The sequence below is a fragment of the Dipodomys ordii genome, unplaced genomic scaffold (assembly GCF_000151885.1).
Source record: "Dipodomys ordii isolate 6190 unplaced genomic scaffold, Dord_2.0 Scaffold77, whole genome shotgun sequence".
Lineage (NCBI taxonomy): Eukaryota > Metazoa > Chordata > Mammalia > Rodentia > Heteromyidae > Dipodomys > Dipodomys ordii.
In genome coordinates, this window is record NW_012267293.1 from 6,374,249 (window position 1) to 6,395,249 (window position 21,001).

The 21,001-nt window shown below is 41.8% G+C and overlaps 1 protein-coding gene across 1 annotated transcript in view; it reads left to right on the forward strand.

Annotated features, from left to right (window-relative positions):
- Positions 1 to 21,001, forward strand: part of Serac1 (serine active site containing 1) — a 36,635-nt gene that overhangs the window by 4,461 nt on the left and 11,173 nt on the right. The window contains exons 2-10 of the mRNA XM_013024584.1: positions 2,769 to 2,863; positions 3,953 to 3,989; positions 6,496 to 6,632; positions 7,759 to 7,848; positions 9,324 to 9,455; positions 12,208 to 12,329; positions 13,486 to 13,614; positions 17,246 to 17,359; positions 19,159 to 19,321. Of these exons, the coding sequence (XP_012880038.1) occupies positions 2,770 to 2,863; positions 3,953 to 3,989; positions 6,496 to 6,632; positions 7,759 to 7,848; positions 9,324 to 9,455; positions 12,208 to 12,329; positions 13,486 to 13,614; positions 17,246 to 17,359; positions 19,159 to 19,321 (1,018 nt within the window). The 5' untranslated portion in view covers position 2,769. The remainder of the gene's footprint in view (positions 1 to 2,768; positions 2,864 to 3,952; positions 3,990 to 6,495; positions 6,633 to 7,758; positions 7,849 to 9,323; positions 9,456 to 12,207; positions 12,330 to 13,485; positions 13,615 to 17,245; positions 17,360 to 19,158; positions 19,322 to 21,001) is intronic.

Below are 21,001 nucleotides of genomic sequence, written 5' to 3' on the forward strand. Positions count from 1 at the left end.
GTGTGTGTGTGTTGTGAGGCTTGAAATCAGGGCCTGAGACTTGTGTGTGTGTGTGTGTGTGTGTTGTGAGGCTTGAAATCAGGGCCTGAGACTTGTGTGTGTGTGTGTGTGTGTTGTGAGGCTTGAAATCAGGGCCTGGGCACTGTCCCCGAGCTTTTGTGTTCAAGACTAGCACCCTATCAGTTGAGCCACAACTCCACTTCTAGCTTTTTGGGGTATTGTAGGTAAGAGTCTCAGACCTTCCTGCTCAGTCTGGCTTTGAACTATAATCCTCAGATTTCAGCCTCCTGAGTATCTAGGATTATAGATGTGAACCACTAGAGCCTAGCTCAGAGACCAAATTTTTAAGAAATGCTTACAGATTTTGTCAGGAATCACCTGTTCAAGAGAATATAAGCAGCTCTGCTAACTCCTTCCCTACACATGAAGTGCTTTAGGTAAAATGTAATAGAAGATTTCCGAGGAAGAAAAGAGGACAGAGGTCATGACACTGAGGGGAATGTTGAGGAAACTATAGAGCTCTCAGAACTTTTGTTCTTACCGCGCATGTAAATCTAATGTCAGCTTTAGCTTTAACCGTGCATCTGATGGTTTTGAAGAACCACAACTTCAAGGACATAGGGGCCAGGAAATTTCCTCTTTCTAGACTAACTGAAAGGAGCATGAAAATGTGGAAACTGGGATTCTAAACCCATTTCATTGTGAGGTTGAATTCACCATGTCCTCATGGTTCTTGGAATCCAACATTTTGGAAACAGTTTGGTGTGGCAGAGATAAAATTTGAAACTTCTCTGTAGGCCAGAGCACAAAGAATATTCTTGTGTTTTGATATCTGATGTACTTAAAAACAAAACAAAAAAAAACCCTCTAGAGATATAAGTACATGAATCTGATACTTGCGGAGATTTGAGAATCATAAACTTACAGGGAAAGTTCTATGAGAAACATACTGCAATCACTTAGCCAAATAGTGTAGCCTGAGAAAAGCCGAGGCACACGGAAGGGCCCTATCGGAAAAGTAATGTATTAATAGTTTAGTGGAGGCCCCTGCAGAGCCAGGCTTTAAGGTCTGTGAAGGCCGGAGGCTCTGCTGACGTGTACATGTCTCATGTTCTTGTCCCTGATGGTCAGTAAATATTTCCTGAGTGAATAATGAGGAAGGGTGATCCTAGAGGTGAGAATAAAGCCAGAAGTCAGGGTGTCATCGGAGTTAGAGAGGGAGAGAGCTACCCATAAAGGAGATTTGGGAAAGGCCTTGCATGCGGTCAGCGGCTCTCATAGCCCGGGTTAGGGTCGAAAGAGCAGTGCATTCATTTACTCTGCATTTTTAGCACAGCATTCTCCAAGAACCAAACAAGTCTGTATACAGCTTTGCCTTGGTTTTCTGAGCACTTACTTTGTTTCAGTCTTGATTTAATTTTCACAAGTATTTAAGTCTCACAGACAAGTAATAGCAACATATTAAACAAGAAAATTTAAAAGAATGACCTTTAAAACAGTAACCTTCACACGTTTACCTGTTGCTCAAATAATTTGCTTAGTCACCAGTTGATGGATGGAATCACAATTAAACAATGTAAAAGCTCATGCAAGTAACTTTCCCCAACCTGGGTAAAGCTGCCAGTAACCTTTACTATGTTAAACCAAGGGACCATTTCTCACATCATCCCTTCAAGCATCGTCCTTCCTTTCCTTTGTAGTAAAAAGTCTCAGTCTCCAAAGACAATCTGATAGGATTCTAGAATTCTGCGTTGTTATAGAAATGACTGCATCATATTTAGAGCAGCTTTGCTTAGCTGAATTCACTGACGACAGGTTTTTGGAATGGGATGCCAACACTTAAATTTTAAAAATTCTGAAACAATGTCCTGCGCTACCCTGAAGGAGTTAGAGAAAAGCTAAATACCTCTATGAGATGTAAATGGGTTCTCCAGCATCTCTTCATGTTTGCAGGGCAACAATTGTAGGGCATGTTTGTGGGCATATCCATCCCACAGGCCACCTGAGGCCTGCAGAATCAGTTGCTTCCTGACATGATAGAGATGTGAGCATCTCCGTGGCTGGCTGTAGCCCAGCTACTTGTATTCTAATTTTGTATAGCCCTTTATTATAAATATCCCAACGGCCCTCTCCCTGCGTAGGACCTTCAGTCATCAAGGATAAATATGTATTATATATGCTTGTGTGTATTAAAAGGTGTATCTTATATTTTTATTAAGAATTTAAATGTCTATATTGGTATTCTGATTATTAACCTGTATTTTTCTAGCTTCCAATTAATTAACTTTCACGATTGGATGCAATTTGAGTAACAATAATTAAAGCACCCAGTAATTTATTCTCATAAATCTATTTTTTTTTATTTTTGTTTTTCTTTGTGAGGCTTGAACTCTGGGCCTGGGCACTGTCCCTGAGCTCTTCAGCTCAAGGCAAGTGCTTTACCACTTGAGCCACAACGCCACTTCTGGTTTTCTGGTGATTAGTTGGAGATAAGAGTCTTGGGGAATTTCCTGCCCGGGCTGGCTTTGAACCACGATCCTGAGATCTCAGCTTCCTGAGTAGCTAGGATTACAGGCATGAACCACCAATGCCCAGTTGTTTTAAGTTTTTTTTTTTTTAAGGAGAAATTTTGTTTTAACTGAAACCTTTTTCTTGAAAAAAAATCTAACTCAGTAGACAATCACTGGGATGGTCACATGTTCTTATAATTCAGAGAAGCACTTGCAATTAGATGCACAATCAGGTTGTTCCCGTTCCCCTGTCTGCAGGATGTCCGTGGGCGCTTGTTGTGTCCTGTGTTGCAGAAGAATAGGGACCTCTGCTCCCCTGCCAAAAAGCCACACAACATACTGGAAAGATATCCGTGAGTACAGCTTAATTATAACATTTTCTAAGAGAGACAGTGATGGAAGTATGTGTACATTTCCAGGCCCCATTGGACCACAAAAACTTAAACCTATGGTAAGTCTCCTTTTTTTTTTTTTAATATCGGTTGTGGGGTCTGAACTCCAAGTCTGGGCACTGTCCCTCAGCTCTTCAGCTCAAGGCCTAGCGCTCTACCACTTGAGCCAGAGCACCACTTCTGACTTTTTTTTGCTTATGTGGTGCTGAGGAATCGAACCCAGGGCCTCATGCATACAAAGCAAGCATTCTACCACTGAGCCACCTTCTAAACCCTCTATACTAGTGGTTTACCTTAAATTTCTAAGCCGGGAGCCAGACATGATTGTTTTTCTTGGAAGTTCTTTCTTCTCCCATTTTTTCCTGTCAAATTCGTACTTATAAATGTAAATATCACTGCATTCTTATTTATTAAGCTTTTGCAAAACAGGGTAAGATGTCATACATCTCTGTCAGGTTCTAGAAATAGAGAGTGAGCAAGGGGTAAACTATGACTCTTTTCTTCCTGCTGATTGTGGGGTTTGAACTCAGAGCTTGGGTGCTGTCCCTGAGCTCTTTTGCTCAAAGCTAGCACTCTGCCACTTTGAGCCACAGCACCACTTTGTCTTTTTTACTGAGCTTGTGATCTGCCTCATCTACCCCAGACTGTGGCCATGCCTCTCTCAAGAAACTTCTCGGGAACTCTCAGCCAGGTTAGATCTGTCACTTGTCATTCAATAGAGTCCAGATATGGCTTGGTTAATTATCTGGTATCTCTCATGAACTCTGAACTCCGTGAGGGCAGTGTCTTGTTCATCCCTGGCTCTATTACTGTTGTCGGTGCCATACAGAGGCTCTTCAAATCATATTTGGTGAATGGAAGAATGGGATAACTGCCTGCTCTAAGCTCTGTTGTCTATATTTGTAAAATGAGAGTATGGGTTGATGACAATAGATTACATTAATAATCAGAATTTTTACCCAAATACATATGAAAGACACTATTGCCTATTACCTGACACATTTTTGAAAATGAATTTCATCCCACTGACTTTTTCTTTCTTTTTTGCAGGAAATATAATAAAATTGACTGGATCCCTTATTTTAGGGTAAGCGTCTTCTGCTGACTATTTCTTGGCTTCATTATATTATCCAAAATCTCAAGGAAGTGACCACTAGGTAGCCGGGAGAAGCTAAAGGATGCGGGTTTAATGACTGGTTCTCCTACTTCAGGTTATTTTGATCCAGACACTCTGCTTTCTGAGGAATGCTTTTCTGGGCCCAAATGTGCATTGGGGATTTTACCCTCTGATTACTCTGTTGGTGTGAAGGCCACGCGCGACTGCCTTCCGTCAGCCTCCTGGAGTCACAGCGGGTGCCAGGAAAGTCTGCCTCATTACAGCACCGCAAAGCTGTCCTGAAAGAAAATCGAGGCTGTCAGAGAAAACATACTGACATCTGTTGTATTTGTGCAGTGACCCTATTTCTAGTAACTAGTTTTCATTCTTTATTCCTTTCTGAGTGAGGATACGTATGTGAAGTATATATCTAACACTACTATATTTGCTAACACTTGGTTTCACTAGTATAAATATAAAATCAACTCATGCATTTTATCCAACTCCATGCATTTCTTCATGACATTGTAATGTAAGGCAAAGCATATTTAGATGACTTCTCAGGGCAAAGGGTAAACATGTGCCTTTCACACACCCTCTACCTCCCGCTGGTTGTGTGGAGCTGAACTCAGGGCCTGGGCACTGTCCCTGGGTTCTTTCTCTCAAGACTAACACTCTTCCACTTTGAGCCACAGTGCCACTTCAGTTTTCTGGTGGTTAATCGGAGATAAGAGTTTCACAGACGTTCCTGCCCAGGCTTGTTTTGAACTGTGATCCTCATATCTCAGCTTTCTGAGAAGATAGAATTGCAGATGTAAGCTACCAGCGCCTGGTTATGTCTCACTTTTTTTTTGTTGTTGTTGGTTGTAGGGCCTGAACTCTGGGCCTGGGCACTGTCCCTCAGCTCTTCAGCTCAAGGCTAGCGCTTTACCCCTTGAGCCACAGTGCCATTTCTGGCTTTATGCTTATGTGCTGAGGAATCGAACCTAGGGCCTCATACATGCAAGGCAAACACTCTATCACTGAGCTACCTTCCAAGCCCCATGTCTCACATTTTAAGCAGACTTTAAATATACTTCTTAGAAAAGGAGAAATTGACATGCTGCTGATGTTACAATTAATTGGCTAATCTTATTGAGAAAAAGTTTGATACTATTTTTTTTTTAATTTTTTTTTGGGTCCGGTCGTGGGGCCTGAACTCTGGGCCTGGGCACTGTCCCTCAGCTCTTCAGCTCAAGGCTAGGGCTCTACCACTTGAGCCACAGACCCACTTCCAGCTTTTTTTTTTCTGCTTATGTGGTGCTGAGGAATCAAACCCAGGGCCTCATGCATGCAAGGCAAGCACTCTACCACTGAGCTACCTTCCCAGCCCCTTGATACTATCTTTATAGTTGGCCAATATATGTACTGTCAGAAAGTATCTAATTCCGCTTCTAGATAAGTATGTAAAAGAATATTTACACCTGTATACAATATAGATTTGTAATAGGATTATTTACAGTTGACTCAAAGTAGAACCATCATAAATGTCTGTTAGAGTGAGTAACTAAGCTCTGATATATTGATATGGTGAGTGAATCACTTACCAAATCAAAATAAAAATTCAGGAGCTACCTTTAATGCAATAGCATGGATATAACACAAACAAAAGACTGAGCCAAAGAATACATGTAGGGTGACTGCACTGATACAAAATTGTATAATGTGCATATGTGATGGTAAAACTGTAAAGAGGAGCAAGGCCATTACTATAATTACTAGTTAGACTAGAGAGGATGAGTGAGGCTCACGCCTGTAATCCTAGCTACTCAGGAGGCTGAGATCTGAGGATCGAGGTTCAAAGCCAGCCCAGGTAGGAAAGTTGTGAGACTCTTTTTTTTTTTTGGTCCAGTCATGGGGCCTGAACTCTGGGCCTGGGCGCTGTCCCTCAGCTCTTCAGCTCAAGGCTAGCACTCTACCACTTGAGCCATAGTGCCACTTCTGGCTTTTTTCTTTTTGCTTATGTGGGGCTGAGGAATCAAACCCAGGGCCTCATGCATTCAAGGCAAGCGCTCTACCATTGAGCCACCTTCCCAGCCCCAAGTTGTGAGACTCTTATCTCCAATAAACCACTAGAAAACCGAAAGTAGTGCTGTAGCTCAAGGGGTAGAGTGCTTGCCTTGAGCTGAAGAGCGCAGGAACAGCACCCAAGCCCAAAGTTCAAGGCCCATGACTGACCCCCCCCCCAAAAAAAAAGAGAGGATGAGTGAGGATCTTGAAAAGCTGCACTATGGGCCTCTGCACTCTTAATGCTCTGTTTCTTGCCTGGATATGATCATGCTGCTGTTTGCTATTATTTTAAACAGGTGTGTGTGTGTGTGTGTGTGTGTGTGTGTGTAAGCATCCTTTGCACATTATTGTATATTACATTTACAATAAGAAAGGAGTTTACTATGAAAAGCTCTTAGGCGACATTTGGGTCCTCAATTTATGATGAATATTCTGTTTCTTCTTTAAGAGGTTCTTTATGCTTTACATATGAAGTTCTGGCCCTGAAGAAGTCATTGACATTAGATACTGAAGTGGTAGAAAAAGAAAAAATGAAGTCATATATATATGTGCATACAGCTCCTTTAAACAAACCAGAAAATCATGGTAAGTTTATTGTAAAAGAAGCTCATCTTTCTGAAAAAGAAAAAAACAGAAGCTAGTTATTGAATTGAAAAATAAGACTCTTTAAAACACAGTATTAATGTCATAACTAACTCAAAGAAATCCCAAGCACATTCCTAAAGCATTAATAGATGATCACATTTTGGATTTCTGTATTTTACAAACTGCAACTGTCCTAGAATACACAGAACCAGGGGCTGGCTGAAATGGAATTCTTCTCATTGGTGTCTGTCCAAAAATCATGATTTTGTCATTTAGCTCAAAGATATTTCTACTTTACAGGAGTAATTCACGCAAACCAAACTTGAGATAGATTCATAAATATGAATACCAGCTTATTGCCATAATCTGTCACAATCAGTGTCTTCACTAGTTAGGACATTCCCTTTCTCAATATTGAGGTCGCACATATGAACAAGACATTTTAGAGCAGAGGTGGATATTTTCATCAGCTATGGGTAGCTGACTCACCACACTTGACTGCCAGCTGTCTGCTCCTATGACCGCCAACTTGTGCCTGCTCCCATACTGCCACAATAATCCGTTTGTATTTATTCTTCTAGTACCTGTTTGTATTTCAGCCTGTCTTTGTAATTCTAGTCATGTGGATTATTGTTACATCTTTTTAATAGCTTTATTAAAAGTACATATTTGGCTCATACCGTAATCCTACCCACTGAGGAAGCTGAGACTGGGAGAATTATGGCTCACAGACCAGCAAGGACAAAAAATTGTGAGGTCCTCTATCAACCAATAGAAAGCTGGGTATGGTGGCATACACCTGGTGTCCTAGTTATGTGGGAAGCCTCAATAAAAGGATTGCTATCCAGGCCAGCCTAGGCATAAAAGAGACTATATCTCAACAACAACTAAAGAAAAAAGGACCGGGGTGTGGCTCAAGGGATAGAACACCTGTCTAGCAAGCATGAGGCCCTGAGTTCAAATCCCTAGTACCACCAAGAAAAAGGGCAAGAGGGAGAGAGAAAAAGGAAGAGGAAGGGAAGCGAAGGACAGAGAAAGAGAGAGATAGGTGGAAACAGAAGGAAAAAAGCAAAGGAATCTTTAAAAAGTATTGTCTAGGTTTTATGAAACTTTGCTATCATTTTAGGGATTGTCTGGCAGGCAAGAAAAGAACTTCACAAAGCAGTAAGAAAAGTATTAGCAGCATCAGCCAAGATATTACGGAATCCATTTGCTGGTAAGTCTCAGAAGGTAACTTTAATCCTCAGCAGAATCTAGAAGTAACTTAAATGACCAATCTAAGAATTTTTAATGTCTTATAGTAATACTCTTAATATCTTTGGGAAGTTAACCAGCATTAGTCTCTTGAGCTGTATTTAGTTTTTTTTTTCTGTCCTCGTGGGGCCTGAACTCTGGGCCTGGGCGCTGTCCCTCAGCTCTTCAGCTCAAGGCTAACGCTCTACCATTTGAGCCATAGCACCACTTCCGGCTTTTTTCTGCTTATGTGGTGCTGAGGAATCGAACCTAGGGCCTCATGCATGCAAGGCAAGCACTCTACCACTGAGCCACCTTCCCAGCCCTGTATTTAGTTTTAAGGGCTTATTTTTAGACCGGTTTCTTTCATCTTTGAGTGATAGATAATAAATATTGAGCTTAAATATTTTCTAATAAATTCAGAAAATTTACTCAATCTTTCACATAAGGAGACTATTATGTCTACAGTCTATAGTATACAGCTATTAAAAAAAAAAAAAGCTGACCGGATCTCTTTAAAAAGCTGGCATGAAGAGTAGGTGGGCAAATTTTCTAGAATCAAAGAGATTAAAGAGATTTGATCAAATCATGTTTTTAAATAGTCTGTAGAGGTATTTCTGAGTAAAATATGAATAGGATTTAGACTGGATTTTAGATGATTTGTTAATACTCTTGGGTGTGATAATTACACTGATTATATGTGAGACAACACAGAGTTGTTCTGAGGAATCTGGTTGAGCCATGAAAGGGTAAAATGTCATTAGATCTGCAGCTTCCTTTCATACCTTTTGCACTTACATGCCTATAGATGAAGTAAATATGGCAGAATGACAACTATTGGATGGAGACGTGATAAGCATTTGGTTGCTAGTACGTTGTCCTTCCAACTTTTAGTGTATTCTATTTCTTTTAAAATACAATTTTTTTAGGGAGAAAGAAAAAAAGACCCTATCTAGAGAAAGATAACATAATATATAAAGCAAAAGCACATATACAGCCAGGTGCCAGTGGTTCACACTTGTAATCCTAGCTACTCAGGAAGCTGTGATCTGAGGAGTGTGGTTTGAAACCAGCCTGAACAGGAAAGACCATGAAACTCTTATTCCCCATAAACTACTCAGAAAAAGTCAGAGGTTGTGGTGTGGCTTACAGTAGTAGAGCCTAAACTTGAGCAAAAGCTCAGGGACAGTGACCAGGCCCTGAATTCAAGCCCCCAGGACTGGCAAAACTACAACAACAACAATAACAAGCAAAAAAACCCCATGTATACATAATAGAGCCAGTGTGAACAAGGAATCTGCTAGAGATAAGATCAAGCATACTGGTTATTACCAATATCTACCTATGGATTTAAATTGCTATTGTAGGCCTAAATATTTATAAATCACCTAAAATGAAGGATAAAAAGACTCCTTTCACTGCTTATTTGTCATGTTCTTGGATCGTCTCCTTTCTCAGGCACCTTTAGCACAGTTGACTTAGAAGACCATGAGTGCGCCATGTGGCTACTCCTGAGGAAGAGCCAGGCAGACGACAGGACCACACGACTGGAGGCTGTGCAGGACATGTCGGACACCCACCACTGGCACGGTAATGAGCCGCGGAGCCGTGCGCCCTCAGCTAGCTCTTGATGTCTCATGTAAGAGAAGGGATGAGACTAAGGAAAGGAAATAAGTCACAGTCTTGATATGTATTAAAAACTCGTCCAGAAATTTGAGAAGCAGCTCCAGGTTTGTTTGGTAAGAGCAGCTTCAAAACTGAGGCATATGTAGCCGGGCGCTGGTGGCTCACGCCTGTAATCCTAGCTACTCAGGAGGCTGAGATCTGAGGATCCTGGTTCAAAGCCAGCTCGGGCAGGAGAGACCGTGAGACTCCTATCTCCAATAAACCACCAGAAAACCGGAAGTGGCACTGTAGCTCAAGTGGTAGAGCGCTCGCCTTGAGCTGAAGAGCTGAGGGACAGCGCCCAGGCCCAGAGTTCAAGCCCCACGACCGACAAAAAAAAAAAAAACAACTGAGGCATGTGTATATATATTTATGCAACTTTCTACCAAAAAGAATTTTTATTTCCTCCAGAGAAGTTCATTAATTCTAGTGTTTTCCTTTCATTTTCTTTTGTCTCCCACTAATGAAATATGTTTAATTGCTTGATGTACTATATTCGGTTATATTTTCTTTCACTCTCCTGGCTCTAATACTGATCATTAGCTAAGTATGTGGAAAGCATGCATATATATGTTTGTTTTTTTTTTGTCGGTCCTGGGGCTTGAACTCTGGGCCTGGGCGCTGTCCCTCAGCTCTTCAGCTCAAGGCGAGCGCTCTACCACTTGAGCTACAGCGCCACTTCCGGTTTTCTGGTGGTTTATTGGAGATAGGAGTCTCACGGTCTCTCCTGCCCGGGCTGGCTTTGAACCTAGATCCTCAGATCTCAGCCTCCTGAGTAGCTAGGATTACAGGCATGAGCCACCAGCGCCCGGCATCATATATATGTTTTTAAGGAGTATATTAAAATACTTTTAAAAGATGTCAGTGAAATATAAAAATATTTTAAAGGAGTATTTTAAAATACTTAGTTATATTTTAAAATCTTAGCTTTTCAGTTAAAGTACTTGAATAAAAGCTACTCTAATTTTAGTACTTGCTCTGAACTGTAATTTTTTAGTGGAATCTTCATCTTGTAAAACTAATTGATAGAATTGAGAGCATAGCTTAGTGGTAGAGCACTTGCCTAGTATGTGTGAGGCCCTGGGTTAGATCTCACAATGGAAAGATAAAAGGTCAACATTAGAGAAGAATTTTTTGTTTTTGTTAGGACTAGGGCCTGAACTCAGGGCCTGGGCACTGTCCTTGAGTGTCTGTGTTCAAGGCTAGCACTCTACCACTTGAGCCACAGCGCCACTTCTGGCTTTTTCTGAATAGTTTATTGGGGATAAGAGTCTCATGGACTTTCCTGCCCAGGCTGGCTTCCAACTGTGATCATCAGTCTCAGCCTCCTGAGTAGTTAGGATTACACACATGAGCCACCGGCACCCAATGAGAAGAATTTTTGAAAAAAAAAATTAAATCTCATCTGAGACAAATCAATTCAATAATTTGTTGGTAAAGACAATGGTAAAAATTTATAATAAAATATAAACGCATTTAAACTTAGTTGAGACTTAAAATCTTTCTTACAAAAATCTTCTTTCCGGAATTCCATTGTAGATTTACTGTATCAGAAAAACCAGGAGGAGTTCTTGCATGTAGATTCTGAAAAGATCTCTACCTAATTAATCCTAAAATGTTCATGTAGGTTAAGAGCTGGTATTATTGAAAAGAAAGCTTGCTTCTGCAGTTGGATATTTGTGTGTGTGTGTGTGTGTGTGTGTGTGTGTGTGTGTATGTGTACACGTGTGCATGTATGTGCCAGTTCTGGGGTTTGAACTCAAGGCATCATACATACTCTTTTTTTCCTTTTTTGGGGGGGGTCTGGTCGTGGGGTCTGAACTCTGGGCCTGGGCGCTGTCCCTCAGCTCTTCAGCTCAAGGCTAGCGCTCTACCACTTGAGTCACAGCGCCACTTCCGGCTTTTTTCTTTTTTGCTTATGTGGTGCTGAGGAATCGAACCCAGGGCCTCAAGCATGCAAGGCAAGTGCTCTACCACTGAGCCACCTTCCCAGCCCAGGGCACCATACTCTTGGTTAGCTTCTTTGTTCACTTTACTCCATGAGCCACACTTGCACTTTTGGCTTTATACTGGTTACTTGGAGATGAGAGTCTCACAGACTTTCCTGCTCGTGCTGGCTTTAAACCACAGTCCTAAGGTCTCAGCCACCTGAGTAGCTAGAATTACAGGTATGAGCCACCAGTTCCAGTTAGAATTTTGTTTTTGACACATGACAAATGGTATGTTTACATCCAAGTATCTTTACCTGGAACCTGAGTGTTAGCAGTCGTGGACATCACTGGGGCTGAAATGTCATCCCATCACCACCAGACAGTAGTAGACTTGCGGTCTCCAGTGTTTTGAGTGGCGATCGGAACAGCCTCTGAAATGGAAGTGTTAAAATGGAAGAAGTTAAATTGATTCGACTCACCAGCTGTCACATCTGAGCTTCCAGTTTTTCAATAATTTTCTTAGACCCCCAACTTCTGGCCCCCAGGTGAATGTTGACCTCAGTGGAAGGACTGTTGGGCTTTGCTCTGAAGGGATTGTCAGTGTGAATGTACCCGTGAAACACTACGTGGGAAACTTTGGATTACACACTGTACAGTGGTTTAGTGCTTTCAGTTGTTTCTTTGATCCTTGTGGCAACTATAATAAGCTAATTTGGACGTTAACAAAACAAATACTTTTGTAACAGATTACCAATACAGGATCATTGCACAAGCCTGTGACCCGAGAACTCTCATCGGACTGGCACGCAGCAAGGAGAGTGATCTCCGCTTTTTTCTCCCACCACCTCCTCTGCCATCTTTAAAAGAAGTAAGTAAATAAAATCATCTAGAGAGTGAAAAAACAGTCCCGTGTATTATCTTTATCTTGTGTGCAAATTAAGCTTTCAGAAAGCAATTGCTGGCTAATTTTTACCAGCAGGTCAGCTAGGTCATGAAAATGTGATCTTTGCTTTCATGCACTGATTCATTCCTCAGTGGCGGTAACATTTGCCTCTTTGTGTAGCACTGGGAGACCCCCTCACACACCATTATCTGCGAATTGAGCCCTTAGGTTTTCATGATCAGCTTTCATAGATCAGATCAACACTCTTGACATTTTGGGCCAAATAATGCTTGGTTGGAGAAGGTTTCTGGGTACATTGTAGGTTGTGATGGCAGTGTTTCTGGACTCTTCTCCCTGGTGCCAGTACCACCTTAGTTATAACAAATGTCTATAAATGTTTCCTGGGACATGCAGAATTAGTGCATGTTTCTTTAGCACTCTGTTTAGACTAGAAAATGAAATGTCTAGTTGGGTGCCGGTGGCTCATGCCTGTAATCCTAGCTACTTAGGAGGCTAAGATCTCTGAGGATCATGGTTCAAAGCCAGCCCAGGCAGCAAAGTCTGTGAGCCTCTTTATCTCCAATAAACCACTAGAAAACCAGAAGTGGTGCTATGGCTCAAGCAGTAGAGCACTCGTCTTGAGCTGAAGAGCTGAGGGACAGCGCCCAGGCCCAGAGTTCAAGCCCCACGACCGACAAAAAAAAAAAAAGAAAATGAAATGTCTAAAGCCTTGGTAAGCAGCCAGGTTTTGAAAATGAGAAGAGGTAAAATGCAGGAAATAGATTATCAGGTAAAATGAGATAGTAACAAGTTCTGGATTTTTTTTAAGAAGAGTTTTAACCAGGAAGATACTATAACAATTCCTTTGGAATCAAATTGTCAAGAAATGCATAAGCTGAAAAATTACTTAATAACTTTCAATAGGTCCTCTAAGACAGAAGAGCACAGAACTGAAAAATGAATGGTTATTTACCTGGGTGGGCAACTGTTTTCAAGGTACTAGCTTCTCTCTGCACAAGTGTATACTGTAGGTATATGTATGTGTAGGGTGTGTGCATATCTTGGCTTTGAGTCTTCGGGTGGTTTTTTTTTTTTTTTTGTGGAGTCTGTTTCTGAAGATTTTCTTTTCCTTTTACTTCAGGATTCTTCCATTGAAGAGGACCTGAGACAGTTGTTGGCTTCCTTACCTCAAACGGAGTTAGATGAATGTATCCAATACTACACATCCTTGGCTCTTAATGAGAGCAGTCAGAGTCTGGCTGCTCAGAAGGTTGGCTTGTTTATTCCTTCAGTACCAAGTTTGAGTGCTTCCTTTTTCCTAGACACTGTGCCAGAGAGTAGCACTTAGCACCCTAAGTTACTAAATAAGCATACTGACTTCTGCTTGTGAGCTGTGCACCAGACTAGGTGTCACCAAAGTACACAAGAGACATGTGGTACCTACAAGAGCCCTTTACTGTGTTTATAAAATCATTATAGCTTCATGTGCTTCAATTGCACACTGAAGAATTTGTAAGGCTTGCAATGTGGCTTAGAGGTAGAGTGTTCACCTAACATGCTCAAGGTTCTGGGTTCTATGCTGAGCACCACAACAAACAAGAACAGATGGTAAGTTGCAAGATCTTCAGTGTCACATACATGCTGGTGATGTCTAAGATGGTAGCTAACATCCAGCTTCCACATGGTGTCTACACAGTAGGAATTCTAACTTCAAGTTCAGTCTGCTCTCCTGCAAAATCCTTCTTTGTTTTTTTCAGTGAATAACAGAGCACCCATTTTGTCACTGAGCTAAACACCAGGAAAATCACTCGATTCCTTCCTCCCACATCCAGCTAGTCAGCTACCTGCTCATGGTCATTGTCACTCCTCCACAGTGTCCAGCTCCTTCATCTTGACTTCTGTTCTCTTTTTCACTTCCCTCAGAATTTAAAGTCTTTCAGCTTCTTAGATTGGTTCCTCTTTCGGGGAACAATTCCTGTTGGTGCTTTCATTCTTTGGTGTTGATTGCTTCTCTACATGGGTTGTGCCTTTTGGCTGCAAGCCTACCCCTGACTTAATGGATTGTTTTGTAGAGGAATCCTAAATACCAGGGATTCTAGAATTTTCTTCACCAAGAAATTTTTCTGTTGCTTCTTCTAGCTATCTCAGGAGGTTCTCTTTTCTAGTCATTTTTTTCTTCACTTGGATTTTCTATGGTATTGAGGTAGTATAAATTTGGTCTTTTTTCTTTTTTGCTAAATTTCCCAAGTTGACTTTGAACATGAACTGCCTCAACCCTCTTTCCCAATATTTAGGATTACAGGCTCAATTTTTATGAAGTGTATTTTTCACTTTTTTGTTTGGGGGACAGTATTAGGGTTTGAACTCAAGGCCTTGAGTTGCTAGTCTGGCACTCTGTCACTTGAGCTATGACCCAGTCACTCTTTTTTTTTTTTTTTTTGCTTTGTTTTTCAGGTAGAGTCTTAAATTTTTTCTTGAAGTTGGCTTTGAGCTGCAATCTTCCTACCTATGGCTCTTGTGTACTTGGATCCGGGCATGAACCACTATGCTTGGCTTATTTATTGAGATGAGTCTCACTAACTTTTTGCCTAGGGTGGTCTTAAGCTGTGGTTGTTCAGCTTGCAGGCATGAATAACTGGACCTGACTGCATTTTTTGTCTTTTGTTTGTGCTATTGATGTCAGATTCAAGAGACTCTGGACCTGCCATTCTCAGTTACTTCCTATCTAGGTTTCCTATCTGTGTTTCCCTGACTATGCTCAGCTTCCATTTTCTTCAGGAAGTCAGGGAAAAGCCTCAATTTAGCATGTCTAACATCGGATAGTTTCAGCTTGTCCAGGGCAGTGTTATTTATAGACATATTTCCTTCCTACCTCCTTGTCCTGCTCTTCATTCCTGAACCTGATGTGAGCACGTATATCAACTTACCATCCCTCTGCTTGGAGCCTTGTTGCCTGCAGCTCACCACATGGTGCATGGCTGCTCCTCATCCTTCAGCTCTCAGTGGGAACACCTCAGCAACTCTTCCTCGTCTTTGCACTGTTCAGTACTGTATCAGCCTTGATAGCACCCATCCTCTTTGGTAATTGTAGTGCTTGCTTTGTGGAGCATTCTCATTGCTTTCCAGCAGTCTGTAACCGCTCCAATACCAAGTGTATTACCTCATACAATAGTTCCTAAATGAGAAAGTATCAAATGATGAGTGGATAAACCATAATACTACCAAGAACTAGCCTGTGCAAGCTTGTATGTGGCTTAAATGAAAACGGGGTCTCTCCATTGTGAATCACAATGTTTTTGTGTGACAGAGACAAAAGTGGAGGTAACCCTAACAATTAACAATTAACTGGAATGCAGATTAGATGGTAAGAATAGCCACTATGGAATGGGGTAACAGTGGTTCATACCTGTGATAGTAGATAGTTGGGAGGCTAAGAATGGGAAGACTGTAGTTCTAGGCCAGCCTTGGCAGAAAAGTTCCATGAGACCCCTTTCTCAACCCATAGCTGGATGCAGTGGCATATACCTGTTAACCTAACCTACATCGGTGAGGTTCTAGACCAACCTGGGAAGAATGGTCTGTGAGACTCCTATGTCAGTAGAAGGAAATGGACACAGTGGTGTGTGCCTGTCATCCTAGCAGCGATAGGAAGCATAAAATAGATAGATTTGAGATTCCAGGCAGGATTGAGACTGTAGCTCAAAGCAGCCAGAACTAAACAGGGCTAGAAGCATGGCTTAGTAGTAGAGTGACTGCCTGGCACGCACAAGGCCTTGAGTTCCAACACTAGCACTGAAAGAACAACCAAAAGGCAAGTCTGGAGGACGAATGTTTGAAGCCTCTGAGTCTCAAATGATTTCAAAAGCAAAACAAAGGAGCTGGGGGTGTGGCTCAAGAGGTGGAGTACTTGCCTATCAAGTGTAAGGTTCTGAATTCAATCATGTATATTACCCAAAAAAATCCATTTCATATTAAATCACTTATTTTAAAAATTCCATGTTAATGCAAATTAACTGAGACATAAATTTCTTAGCTACATATCTACAGTAATATATAGATTTAAGTTCCTTTCTGATTAAAAATTTCTTGTGTGCATTGTTTTTATTAGTCCTTTTATTTTTATGTCTTATCCTTGTTATAAACATTGTCACTCTTTCCAACTTTCCCTACGCATTTCTTTTTTTTTTGTTGTTGTTGGTTGGGGGGGCTTGAACTCTGGGCCTGGGCACTGTCCCTCAGCTCTTCAGCTCAAGGCTAGTGCTTTACCACTTGAGCCACAGAACCACTTCCGGTTTCCTAGTGGTTTATTGGAGATAAGAGTCTCCCGGCATTTCCTGCCCCGGCTGCCTTTGAACCATGACCCTCAGATCTCAGCCTCCTGAGTAGCTAGGATGACAGGTGTGAGCCACCAGTGCCTGGTTTACCTATGCATTTCTTTTTCTTTACTTTTTTTTTTTTTTTGGTGGTAGTGGTGGTACTGGTGTTTGGACTCCAGAAAAAAGAAAAAGGGATGAACTTGAATTCCAGCTTGGGAAGAATCAGATTCAGTGATCACTGTCATCATGGTCTCTATTTTCGGACTTTGGTTACTAGGCTTTCTGACTACTCTGTGGGCACGATTGGACAGTGACCCACAGAATGAATTCTGAGGTGCTGGAAGAGACGCTTAGACCGTGAGCTGACCCGTGTTCACACTCCCCATGAGCAGATACGGAAGAGAATGGACAGCAGTGTTCTCTCTTTGGGAGATAATTCTTTGAATTTTCTGTTCTAATAAACAGCAGAACTTTGCATACAGTTCTCTTTAAATTTCCAAAGTATTTTGAGTCCCTTTACCTATTGGAATATTCTAATTCTGTAGCTAGTCACTTCCCATACCAGTTTTCCTGTCTTGGTTTCAGGGAGGCTTGTGGTGCTTTGGAGGAAATGGGCTTCCCTACGCTGAAAGCTTTGGAGATGTTCCTTCGGCCACGGTGGAAATGTTCTGCTTGGAAGCAATAGTGAAACACTCAGAGGTAACTTACACTTTCAAAATGCGCGTTACTTTATATGGCAACATTGAAAAAAATATACAAATTGATTCATGCAAATCCACCTATATTATACGATTTATAAGCATTTTAAATTCTGCTTTATTCCGCTTAGAGATGGATAGATAGATTTGCTTGTACTCACTGCCTACGCACTGTTTCTCAGTGCTCTTGCTCAAGGCTCCTACCACTTGTGTTCCACTTCAGCTTTTTGCTGATTAATCAATCAGACATAAGTGTTTCACAGACTTTCCTATTCAGGCTGCTTTTGAACTGTGATCCTTAGATCTCAGTCACCTGAGGAGCTGGGATTAGAGGTGTGAACCATCAACACCTGTCTCTAACTATTTCTGGAAAATCTTAATTTCATATAAGAAAACAACCCATTGTCTAAATGTGACATTTGAGTTACACTATCTTCTATTGCCTTTTTCAGGACCTCACATTTGCTAGGCAGGTGCTCTACCTCTTGAGCCACCTTTTCCATTTAGTTTTTTAGACAGTCACAAGCTAACTTTGCCATGGCTGGCCTGAAATCTAGTTCTTCCTGTTGCCACCAGGTAGCTGGGGTTCTAGGTGTGTTCCACCACCTATTTTTATACATATGATTCACTAATCAGTTAATTTCCATTACTTTTAATCAGAGAATAGAATAAAAAAGGGAAGTATAGATGACCATACATTTAAGTTGTAACTATCAAGGATTTGGCATTATAGAAACTTTTCTGTCATGATCAGTTTAACATAAAAAGGACTGAAGCAACAAACTTTGTGGTGCCCAAATGCACCATGTTAACCGTCCCCTCCTTACCCAGGCGATTTTAATGTAGTGGCTGTGGTGTGGAGTCAAGGAATTTGCCTTTGGGCCTGGCATCCCGGGTGAGGTTGATGCTAGCAGTCCACCCCACTGGGGCAGAAACTGACCTCACCACTTTAATTCTGGGAATGTAAACCTGATTAAAAACATGGTGCTGCCTAGTCCTCTTTCCGTCCTACCTGGGGAATAAGGAAGTGAGCTGTGGGGGGCAGGTCATGTTAATAAGTCAAATTAGTAGTGGGAAGAGGAAGAGCTAAGTCTGGCGGTGAGTGTGGCTGGCTAACAACTTGCTACCTTCCTATATATGCCTTTACTTTGCTTTTTCTTTTATTTCCTTCCACTAAAATTTCAAGTCTCTATTCTTTTTATTTGACCTCTTTCCCCTCTGCTGCCCTCTTCTTCCCCCTTGTCCATTCCTCTTTTCTCTTTCTCCTGAATCAGAGCTTCTTGCATGGATCCTCAGCTTCTCTTCTCCTCTGTCTCTTTCTCTGAATCGTGGTCTCATGCATGCATCTTCAGCCCTTGATATTTCTCTTTAAGGCATTTCCAATTCCTGGGTTGCAGGCCAGCAGTGTGGCTGTAGGCATGGGGTGGGGGTAGGTGGAAAGGTTGCAGCTGTCACTTGGCTGACACTGGAGACCTTGTTTGCAGGACAAATCCAGCTGCCTACACAGAGGACCTCTTCCTGTTGCCAGGTGGAGGCTACTCAAGATTAAAGAACCATTTCAAATCAAACTACCAGTATAAATGGATAGAATGTTGTAATAATAATACTGTGGTTTCATCTGAGCAAGAGCACGGTCACTTTAAGAACAAGAAGTTCTGGTGAGGTGCCTTCTGTGTCCCCGTGCTTGCGAGGTGGAGACGGAGGTTTGCCTATTTGAGTGTGCTGTCACTGTCAGCACTCTGTCATTTCACATACTGACGCGTGCAACGTTAACACCACTCTCCTTGTTTGTTGTGCTAGATACCCTCGCACTGTGATCAAATCGAAGCCCAGGGTGGCCTGCAGCTTCTCCAGAGGCTGCACTACCTCTACAGAGACTGCCCTAACGTGCAGCGAAACATCATGCGGATCGTTGGAAATATGGCTCTGAGCGAGCGGCTGCACGCTCCCATAGTCCGCTCAGGTAATGACCTCATCACGCCTTTGTTCTCCCCTGGCCATTCCCGACTTGTGCTTCAGCAGATGTTGGCTGGCTCAGGACCATCCAAGTTCCTGGTACTAGAGGAGCAGTGCGGACATGTTCGAGACTCTAGCTATTCCCACGCGGGACAGCAGCCTTGTCGAGATGGCTGTCTCATGGTTCACATAGTTTGGATGTGATTTAGTTTACAAAACATTGTCAGGACAAAAGAGTCCCAACATATAACTGTTTTTGCTTGCAAATAATAGTCTTCTCCCTCTTTCCTTCCTTAGTTCCATCACATATTAAGAGATGTGCTAAATTCTAAAGTGAGTTTTCTGATTTATCTTCTGGTGAATTGTTTGTCCCGCCCTCTCATGCCTACATTTAAAAAATTAATTTAAACTAAACATTTTTTGGTGTTTTCTGTTTGGCTTATGCCAGTACTAGCTTGAGCTCAGGGCTTCACACTCTCCTTTGGCATTTTCTCTTAAGTCTGGTGCTCTGCCACTTGAGTCACAGCTCCACTTCCAGCTTTCAGCTGGGTAACTGAGGGTAAGAGTCTCATGGACTGTCCGGCTTAGGCTAGCTCTGAGCCATAATCCTTTGCTCTCCGCCTCCTGAGTAGCTAGGATTACAGGCATGAGCCACCAGCTCCTGGCTTCTGTCAGACCTCTTGATTCTGTTCTGGAGATCATTGAGACCGTGTTCATTTTTTCCTCTGTACTTTGGATCATTTCGGTTTGCCCATCTTGAAGTTCACTAATGACATGGAGACGCAGAGATTTACAGCAGGGCAGCTATTGGTCAGACCCCTTTTCACCACTGTTTTCTGTGCTGACTTTTGCTCAGCTCTCATAGTTCCCAGTAGTCCATTTCTTTTCATTTTTCATTTCATTTAATTTTTTGCCTGAACTCTGGGCCTGGGCGCTGTCCCTCAGCTCTTCAGCTCAAGGCTAGTGCTCCACCACTTGAGCCACAGTGCCACTTCTGGCTTTTTCTGCTTATGTAATGCTGAGGAATCGAACCCAGGGTTTTGTGCATGCAAGGCAAGTGCTCTACCACTGAGCCACCTTCCCAGCCTGCAGTAATCCAATTTTAATTCTGCTGCCTGTTTTATTTTCCCTTCTCATATTCCCATTTTGTCTCTGTGCATTTTGATCCATCAGACTGGCATCAGAAAGACAGATGAGGTTTTGCCTTTAGGGTTACAAAAGTTAAAAAGATAGTAATAATGTTCATGTGTGAAAGCTGGCCTGATCCTCCTGGTTCATGGGAATGAAAGTTGATTCTGTTTTATCCGCAGGACTTGTTCAAGGATACTTCCCAGGCCCTGAGTTCAAGCCTGAGTTCAGTATTACACACACACACAATGCACATAGAGACAGCCAATGTTGTGTAAGTTATAGGTATATAGTTGCTTTTTCTCAAAAGATTTAAATGGGTGTCTACCACACTTCTAACTTTAGTTACTGTGAGGATAGAAATGGAATTAGGAAATGCTGCTTTTATTATTTGTTATTCCTTAAAAAAATAGTATGTGTCAGGTATTATATAATATCAAAACACTAAATATTTAAAACAAGATACAACATCTCAGGCACTGTGTCTGAAAAATACCCCAGAAAAGGCCTATGCTGTGATTTTTCTTGGGTTTCTTTTCTAGTGACCATTGAAAACAGT